This window comes from Primulina tabacum, chromosome 5 (genome assembly GCF_025594145.1).
Source record: "Primulina tabacum isolate GXHZ01 chromosome 5, ASM2559414v2, whole genome shotgun sequence".
Classification (NCBI taxonomy): Eukaryota; Viridiplantae; Streptophyta; class Magnoliopsida; order Lamiales; family Gesneriaceae; genus Primulina; species Primulina tabacum.
Window position 1 is genome coordinate 4906513 of NC_134554.1, and position 10265 is coordinate 4916777.

The 10265-nt window shown below is 36.4% G+C and overlaps 2 protein-coding genes across 2 annotated transcripts; both read left to right on the plus strand.

Annotated features, from left to right (window-relative positions):
* Positions 1-1252: 1252 nt before the first annotated feature.
* LOC142544627 (seipin-1) lies at positions 1253-3283 on the plus strand. The gene is made up of 2 exons (XM_075651656.1): positions 1253-1736; positions 2381-3283. Exons 1-2 carry the CDS (start codon positions 1290-1292, stop codon positions 3059-3061), a joined length of 1128 nt encoding a protein of 375 aa, XP_075507771.1. The 5' UTR covers positions 1253-1289; the 3' UTR covers positions 3062-3283.
* On the plus strand, positions 3221-10057 carry LOC142547425 (uncharacterized). The gene is made up of 6 exons (XM_075655719.1): positions 3221-3283; positions 3869-4171; positions 8864-8942; positions 9156-9243; positions 9378-9479; positions 9797-10057. Exons 1-5 carry the CDS (start codon positions 3221-3223, stop codon positions 9469-9471), a joined length of 627 nt encoding a protein of 208 aa, XP_075511834.1. The 3' UTR covers positions 9472-9479; positions 9797-10057.
* Positions 10058-10265: the final 208 nt, after the last annotated feature.

The following is a 10265-nucleotide window of genomic DNA, read 5'->3' on the forward strand; positions in this document are numbered from 1 at the left end:
TGGTTTTTCCTCCAAAATTCAAACCAAACTAATATCATCGATTTTCTAAGTTTTAAGGTCAAACTAAACCATTATTAATTGAAAAGCGATAAAATGTGTGTTGTTCGGTTTCGGGCATTGGTTTTGGTTCGATTATTTGAACAACCCTGGATATAAACTTACTCATTTTTATATTTTCATTTCACAATAAGTCCAAGTAGGAGCCGAGTTGGGTTAATGACCGATGCCGAAAATAATAGGGGGGGAAAAAAACTACACCATCTATATATATAGAGAAATGCATACTAGCAAGCCAAAAAGAATTAAAAAAAAACGTTTTAAAAATACTTCAGTTTAGCTATTTACTTGAAATATTTAGAATTTTAATTATTATAATGCACAAAAAAATTTAACTATAATCATTTTTAGTTTACCGAGTCTTTAGGCTCACAAGTCAATTTTGTAGGACCGCAATATAATTTTGTTTTAACGGGCTCCGCACATGTTGCGTTCATATACGGTCGATTTTTTTTTAAAAAAATTGGAGCGTAATTGATATTTTTTATGATTAATTCGATTTATATTAAAATAATGATAACAAAATTCTATAAAATTAAACAAATATCTTTTGAAGTAATCTTTTTAAATTGCAATAAAGATTCTTTTATATACTTAAATTCATTTATGTTATTTTACTATAAGAGACATCTTAGTTTACATAAAAATTGTTTTTTTCCTAAAATATATTTATTATGTTATTAGTGTACAAATATATCAACAAGTATGTTTTTATAAGGGAAAAGTGGTAGAATAAAATTTATATAGAGAAAAAATTAATTATTTTTGTAATTTCGTGTATAAACAATTACTAATATTTGTATTGTTTAAGACAAATTCAGCATTGGAATCATCATGCATGTTTGTGATTAAACCAAAACGTCAGCCCATAAATTGTGCATATCATTTTTTAAACTTAATTTATAAAATCAACAAAAAAAAGTATTTGATTTAAAATAACCCATAAATTGTGCATATAATTTTTTTTAAAGTTAATTTATAAATCAACAAAAAAAAAAGAATTTCTTTCAAAATTACCTATTTCATTCATTCTGATTCTTGGGTTGAGTGTTGCTTGCTTACTGTCCAGGCGTCAACCCCAGAAACTGCATGTCTTACTCGTCTTCCTCACAAGTGTTGCATGATCAGCGCCTCCATTAAATACCAAAAATTTCTTTTCTTTTTCTTTATATTATAAATAAAAACACCAATATGATAAAATAATAATAATACAGATAAATAACACGGAGAAAATGGGCAGCAACCCGTACAATTTGCCGACGAAGCTTCTACCAGCGACTATCATGTCTAGATCTATCCTCTCACTTGCGGGACACTTCAACATACCTTTCATATCGAAGGCTCCCAAACAGAAGTTGGAATCCGCCGCGGCGGCGGTGGTTCGAGGCGCCGGCCTTGTTCTTGGGAGGATAGCCATGGGCTTCCTCGGGGCGGCGTATGTCTGCATGGCTTTAGTGTTTCTGATGGTTGTGGCAGCGATCTTAGGCGTGGGGCTAGTGAGATTTTGGGTGGAGGAGCCTATTAATGTGACGGAGAACTTGTACTTTGAATACGCAGATGCTCATCCAACGGCTGTGTTTTCTTTTTCCGGTGGTGTGCCTGTTGGGCAAACCCTCTATGTTTCCTTGATTCTTCTGATGCCAGATTCTGATTACAACAGAGACATTGGGATATTTCAGGTATTTTAATTCATAATTAATTACTGTCGTGTTATTTAACAATAATGAATTAATTAATCATAAAAATTATGGAATATATGATGCGTGAAAATTGAAGTTTGGCGAAATTTAATCTTATATATACAAAATTGTACATTCGTTTGGAGGTTCTTGTTTCTTACTTTTTCCTATAAATTGTTCGTGGATTTTATTATTTGGTGAATTCGTCATTTTCCTATAAATTGTTCTTGGATTTTATTATTTGGTGAATTCATCATTTTCCTATAAATTGACTTGGATTTGTTATTTGGTATCACCAAAATTAATCTCAACCTTAGAAAAAGATGAGATGGATAATTCCAAGAGGAACTTTGTAATTTGGATATTCTCCAAAGCTAATCTCAGTATTAACTTCAAAATAAAATAAGTGGACTCAAGTATAAGGTTTTCAACAATAACATTCATCAAGTATAAAAAAATGCTATTCTGCTGCATGGTTTTAGATTTTAGTATGAAACATTTTGTTATCATAGTATATATATTATCTAATTAAAAATAAAATTATTATTTAAATAATATATTTAATTTCCTTATTCTTAGGTCTATGCGAGTTTCATGCATTATATTAGTAATTTAATATGTGGAATTTTACCTAATTGTATCAGGTAACTGGGGAGATACTGTCAACAGGAGGAAATTTGATGGCGAAATCAAGCCATCCATGCATGCTACAATTCCAAAGCTGGCCAATTCGGGTTATGAGGGCATTTGTCATGAGCATACCCTTGCTACTTGGGATAACAGACGAGACTCAAATGATAAGTTTCCGGATACTGAAGAATAAAGAACATCCAAGTTTACGAACACGAGAAATTCGAATCACTTTAATCCCTCGTGCGGGTACTTATTCCCTCCCTCACTTTTACGAGGCGAAAATCCTCCTGAAATCTAGAATGCCCTGGGCAAAACAAGTGGTCTATATGTGGAAATGGACATTTTATGTCTGGACAACTCTTTACATATATAGTATTATGCTTGCAATGATTCTCGCTTTTTACCTGAAACCTGTGATCAACTCGATCATATTAATGGTTAGTGGTTCAAACAATCACGCTAAGATGGGGTTCGGATATGGTTTTGGAAAGCAAAAATATTCATGTCGTGGAAGGGTCGAGGGGGAAGTTGGTTCTGCGCGAAGACCGGGGGAACGAAGTCAAAACAAAAGAAAGGCATCCGGGGTTCTCAGGGGCGAAAATGGTTCTTCGGTTTCCAGCGTTACAATTAGTGGTGTTGGCTATGGAGAAGGCATTGGTGATTCAGAATCTGTGTGCTCGCCTTTGAATTGACAATGTAATGAAATCTTTAATTTGTTATTAGTTAAGACTTGTAAATTGTAATATATGAGTGGGCTAGATAGGGAGTAGATGCATGTTTGTATGGGAAAAGTGGGAAATATGTTTAGTTTTTTTTTTTTTTTTAATGTGGATGTCCTGTCCTGGAAGAATATGGCTGTCCGACCCGATCAGTTGTCTCTGATATCATCTTGGAGTTTTATCGTGGTGATCCCCGTGAGCGTCATGGCATTGCCAAATATATATCATCTCCTAAAGCACTCACCATTGCCTATTATCATCTCCTAAAAAAAAGCTTGTGACTTAAACAAAACAATTAATCAATTTAGTTTTTTTAAAATCTGACATATATATTATTATTATATTATTAAGTTTGAGACATTTAGAGTGATTAATTTTCGATGTTATGATCTGTTTTATTAATTATCGTATGTTAATAAAGTGTTAAAATTTTAATGTCAATTGTCTGTAGTTTAGCGGAAACATTTTTTATTTTCTAAGCATCAATTTGAACGTTTGATTTTTTATTTATTTATTTTATTCATGTATCAAAATTGTAGCGTTGTTTTTCACTATTTTTTTAAATTATATTCCATACTCAAAATTTAAGGTGGTACTTGGTAGATAAAAATCCGTATGTTGGCTGGATTATTCTAATTGGGTTGCAGTAATGATAATCTCAGGCCCACTTATTTCATATTCTTGACCCTCCGATTCCTGCCGACATATCTGGACCGTCAAAATCGGGTAATATTCTAAATTTAACTTTAAATTTAAAGATATGGATAAATCCTGCTATAGTTTGGGTTGCGGTCAAGCCGAAACGTCCGAATAAAACTCTACCGCGTCAAAGTCACTTCGCAGCGGTGGTGGCTCATATACCGCCGTGTTTCATCGCCGTGCGCGCAGCGGCGCAGGAACAAACAGCCGTCAAAGAAAACCCAACCCCAGAAGCCTCCCACAACAACCTCTGATGGATTTGGCGGCAAGAAAAAGGATCCCGTGTGGCAATGTGTTCAGAACTGCGGTGCCTGCTGCAAGCTCGATAAAGGCCCCAGCTTTCCCTCCCCCCAAGATATTTTCGACGATCCTTCTGATATTCAGGTCCCTCGCCTTGTCTTTTTCTTGGTCATCTAGTGTGTGAAGTGAATTTTGTTTGAATTGAAGTTTCCTGATTATGTTGTTGAGAACCTTAATCTGTTTATAAGATTTTGAGAACAAATATACAACAAACTGAGTATCAATGGCTCAAGTTTTATTGATAATGGTCTTGGCTTATATAGCCATACAATTCAACGGAAATAACAACTCAACAAGAATAAAGTAAAAAGGTAACAGAAACATAGATTAAATGACCTTACATAACAGGACTTTATTTAACAAAGATCAGTAAACCCCTTCATTTTCTCCCTTAAACTAAATGCTATTTAGCAATTAGATTATGCTCGAGATCTCGCAAACTCCCAGCATCTTTCGAAGCTTCTGAAAGGCTTCAAGCTTCAATGGTTTAGTCATTATGTCTGCCACTTGATCTTGACTGCCACAATGAATTAATTCAATCTTACCATCTTTGGTAAGATTCCTCAAGAAATGAAATCTCACATCTATATGTTTACTGCGACCATGCATAATGGGATTTTTTGACAGCTCGATAGTAGAACTGTTGTCGCACATCACAGTAACGCAACCTTCATCAGAGCATCCCAGCTCCTTTAAAATTCTTTTCATCCAAACTCCTTGACAAGCACAGACGGCAGCCGCTACAAATTCAGCTTCTGTAGTAGATAAGGTCACGATTGGCTGCTTCTTTGAACACCACGAAACAACACCTGAATTCATTAAGAAAACATATCCCGAAGTACTCTTCCTATCCTCCATATCTCCAGCATAGTCACTGTCAGTGAATGCCAACAACTTACCATCTCCTTTTTTCGTATAATGAATTCCATAGTCCATAGTCCCTTTTAGATATCGGAGCACTCTTTTAGCTGCTTGTAGATGAATCTCTTTTGGTTTTGCCATATATCTACTTATGAGACAAGTGACAAACATTATGTCAGGTCTCGTGGTAGTGAGATACATCAAACTCCCAACTAGTTGTTTGTAGTAAGTTTCATCAACAGAGATTCCATCTTTATCTTTGCTTACTTTGAAACCTGGAACAATTGGACTCTCTACTGAATTACTTTCATTCATGCCAAATCTTTTCAGAATTTCCATTGTATATTTTCTTTGGCATATAGAAATACCACCAGATTTTTGCAACACCTCAATTCCACGAAAGAATCTCATCTTTCTCAAATCAGTCATATCAAACTCTCTCAACATAGAGCTTTTAAATTCGGACATCATAACTTCATCATCACCTAGTAAAAATTAAATCATCAACATAAACACTTACAATGATAAATTTTCCTTCCCTGTTCTTCTTTGTGAATAATGTCTGCTCGCTATCGCACTTTTGGAAACCTTCTTTGATAAAGTGTGCTTCAATTCGACTGAACCAAGCTCGTGGAGCTTGTTTTAATCCATACAAGGCTTTGTGTAACTTGTAGACAAGATGTTCACTGCCCTTTTTTTCATATCCTCTTGGTTGTTCCACATAAACATCTTCACTAAGCTCACCATGGAGGAATGCGGACTTAACATCTAGTTGAAAAATTTTCCAATCCTTGTGTGCTGCTAGAACAATGATCATCCTTATTGTATCCATTCTTGCTACTGGTGCGAAAACTTCCGTGTAATCTACACCATATTGTTGAGAGTACCCTTTCGCAACCAGACGTGCCTTGTGTTTCTCAATCTTGCCATGTTCGTTGTACTTTGTTTTATAAACCCACTTCACACCAATCTTTTTTGCCCCAGCTGGTAGCTCAATAAGAGTCCATGTTTTGTTCCTCTCGATGGAACTGATTTCACTATCCATGGCCTTTCTCCAATCTGCACTTTTCATGGCTTCCTCAAAGTACAACGGATCAGTTGATACTACTTGCACTATATGAGCCTCATCCTCAGATAAACCTTCGCCACTGACATAATCGCTCATCCAACTACGAGGTCTCCTCGCCCTCTCCTCACCTTCATTAGAGCTATCTGTCTCACTTCTAACTTCTTCATATGTCCCAACATTGATATCACTATCCTCAGTGTCGCTTACTCCTTCATTTTCACCCCACTCTAAGGCTACTTCAGTGTGTTTTCTATGACTCTCGTCCCAATCCCATTGTTTCACTTCTTCGAAAATCACATCTCTACTCACAATGATTCTCTTAGCAACAGGATCAAATAACCTGTAGCCTTTTGATTCCTCACTAACCCCCAACAGTACACAAGCAATGCTTCGATCATCAAGTTTTGTCCTCCTTGCCTTTGGAACATGGACATGTGCTATACACCCGAAAACTCGAAAGTGTGCTACTGATGGCTTCAGTCCACTCCAAGCCTCCTCTGGAGTAACATCTTTAACTGCCAAAGTTGGACACCTGTTTAGGACATAGATGGTCCAGTTTACTGCTTCTGGCCAAAAGGATTTGGGAAGATTTTTGTCAGATAGCATCGATCGGACCATGTTCATGATGGTTCTATTCTTCCGTTCAGCAACACTGTTCTACTGTGGTGTATAGGCAGTGGTCAATTGCTTCTTTATTCCACTTTGCTTGCAGAAATCATTGAACTCGTTTGAATTAAATTCGCCTCCTCTATCAGTGCGTAAACATTTGATGAACATCCATGTTTCTTTCTCAACCATAGTCTTAAAGCATTGGAAAAGACTAAAAGCCTCTGATTTTTCTATCAAAAAATACACCCAAGCTTTTCTACTGTAATCATCAATGAATAGAAGAATGTACCTCTTATTGCTGTTAGATATGGGTGTGATCGGGCCGCAAATATCTGCATGAATGAGTTCTAGTTTTTGAGCTGCTCTCCAATTACTCTTCTTTGAAATGGGATCACGATGTTGTTTCCCATTGATGCAATCAATACATATCTCAGTACTTGAAGTAGTGAGTTGAGGAATTCCATGTACCATGTCTTTATTCAGCAAGGTACGCAAACCTTTGTAGCTTAAATGCCCATACCTTTGTGCCAGAGATGAGTTAAGTTGTCAGCTTTTGTGTGAAAGCATCGATCAACTTCCTTTGGAGAGGAAGTTTGTGATTGAGATTGTAAAATAAACATTCTATTGGTACTCATGTTAGTCTGAATAATCAAGCCCCTTTCTGGATGGAAAATCTTGCACATGCTGTCTTTGATCAAAATAGCCAAGCCTCTTTCCTGCAATTGCCCTATGCTCAAAAGATTATTTTTTAATTCAGGGATATAGTATACCTCAGTAACAACATGATTAACTTCATTTAGTAGCAACTTCACACTTCCTTTGCCCATTACATTCATCTTTGTGTTATTTCCGAGCTTCACCGAGTGCCGAAATTCTTCATTGATATCACTGAATATACCTCGGTTGCCACACATGTGATTAGAACAACCTGAAATCAAGGAACCATGCATCTTCATTTCTGGTCTCAATCAACTCCTCATAAGCCATGAGAAGCATTTCATCTTCCTCGCCAACTTCTGCATAGTGCACTTCTTTATTCTCAGGATATTCATATTGAAAATGTCCAAGTTTATGGCATTTATAACATTCCACGGTGGCCTTGTTGAAACTGGCTCTGCCTCCCCCTCTGCCTCTTCCTCGTCCTCTATAGGCACTACGACCACGACCTCTTCCTCCATCATATGTCACTTTCAAAGCCTGCTCTTCTCCATGTTGCCTCTGAAATTTCTGTTCATGTACTATCAAGGAGCTTTGTAACTCATCAATAGTGAGAGCATCAGTGTCTTTTGATTCTTCAATGGAACAAACAACATAGTTAGATTTCTCAGTTAAAGAGCGTAGAATTTTTTCTACTACTTTAACATCTTCCATAAGTTCGCATCTTGTTTGCTACTGTCATGACCCTTGAGAAATACTCTGTCACTCCTTCACCAGTTCTCATCTCAAGAGTTTCAAACTCTCTGCGGAGAGCTTGAAGATGAGATCTCTTGACCCTCGCATTTCCTTCATATTTTTTTCATGGCATCCCATATGTCTTTGGAAGTATCCTTTTTGAGAATGGTGTCAAGAACTGTGCGGTCGATGGCCTGGAAGAGATAATTCTTCACTTACAGATCTTTGAGCTTCATTTCCTCATTCTTTTTGCGATGTGCTTCTGACTGTGATGCATCATTTGCTGGTTCAACATAGCCAGACTCCACCAACTCCCAATAATCCTTGGAACGTAGAAAATTTTCCATTAACATGCTCCAATGATCATAGTGACCATCAAAGCGGGGAATAGCTGGCTGAATGAAGTTGTCGGTAGTCATCTTAGTCATCTTCTATGCTGCTGCTAGAATTTATTAGGCCCACTACAAGCTCTGATACCAGATTGTTGAGAACCTTAATCTGTTTATAAGATTTTGAGAACAAATATACAACAAACTGAGTATCAATGGCTCAAGTTTTATTGATAATGGTCTTGGCTTATATAGCCATACAATTCAACGAAAATAACAACTCAACAAGAATAAAGGAAAAAGGTAACAGAAACATAGACCAAGTCAAAACAAATTAAATGACCCTACATAACAGGACTTTATTTAACAAAGATCAGTAAACCCCTTCATATGTAAGTTTCGGTGTGAATTCTCTCCTCCCTCCTAGCTTAAATTCCTGGTCTGCGGATGAATGTATGTCAACCTTTCTACAATGTTAGCCGTGATGTTAATATGCATATATCTTATATGTGACAGCTGTATGAAAGCTTAATTGGTCCTGATGGGTGGTGCATAAACTATGAAAAGAGCACAAGAAAATGCTCCATATATGCTGGTGATGTATTCTTGTTTTCAAGATTCTTAGTTCTGTAGTGCAATGTTTGGCAGTACATTATCGAGTATGTGTGCTAAAATCGATTCATATTTTTGGGTAGGACCAGTTGGTTGCCGTTGTAAGATTCTGTTTGAAGCTATTTGATTCATTCTTGAGATTTTAAATCTTGATTTTGTTTAATGAAGATTCTGTTCTTTTCTTTCTGAACTTTAGAACGTCCATATTTTTGCCGAGTTGAGCCAGAGGTTTTTGAGTTATTATATGGAATCAGCAAGGCAAAGTTCAACAAGGAGGCTTGCAGGTCATACAAACCTAAACCAATTTTCCTTCTTGTGTTGGCTCAATTGAAGTGTGGTTTCTGATTGTGGTGTTTAAAATCTTTTCGATCATAGTAAATGCCATGTTTTCAGTTCTCATTAAATGTCTTGAATTCAGTTGCTGTACGGATACCATTAAAGCTGTGGATGGAAAAGATTCAGAGGAGCTGCAGACTTTCAATCATGCTGTATGGACCAATATCTCCGAATGATGAATCTTGTAAGTGCACGTCACATTCATATGTTCATCGTAGAACAAACTTTTTGAGTTAGATATACTACTCTTCCTTAGTGTCATTGAATTACCTAGATACAGTTCCGAATGTTGGTTTGAGTACATGATATGAGTAAGTCTTTTTGTTGGAAGCGAAGAAATCATCAAATTCAAGTCGAGCATCATATGCTTCGGAATACATCATATTTTAGTTTTCTTGATGCTTTGATAATTTGTCCCGTTTTTGTTTCTTAACTTCTGATTTATAGGAAGCAAGTAAAATCTTCTCTCGCTTAGAATTCATTTTGTTTACCCTTTTCCAGGTCAGAATCCTCTCTGTGGAATTGAATAGTTGGCATATGAAAAGCTACTAAACAATTATCAGATGGTCACATGCTTCTGATCATAAAATATAAAGCTTGACACTTTCAGGGAGTTCAAGATTTTTATAATGAACAGGCTCGTGGACGAGTTTTTTAAGAATGGAAAGATCACTGCTGTTATATTTTGGCTTAAAAGAGTTTACATACCCCATTCATTATGCAATGCATTATATTTGCCGTATCTTTTCGTATGCACATCTTTTTCCACGTGATGGAAATTTTGGACAACATGCTCTTTTAATTTCTGATTCTTAATCTCTAGTAACTGTGGATGTGCTGCAAGAAATCTCTGCTCACTACTTTAATCCAGAGAGAATACCAACTGGTGTGCTTTGGTGAGGAACTAAGGCCGACAAAGTTACATCGACATGATGCTGCTGACGCTTGAAGCCCTTGATTAGCACATTCG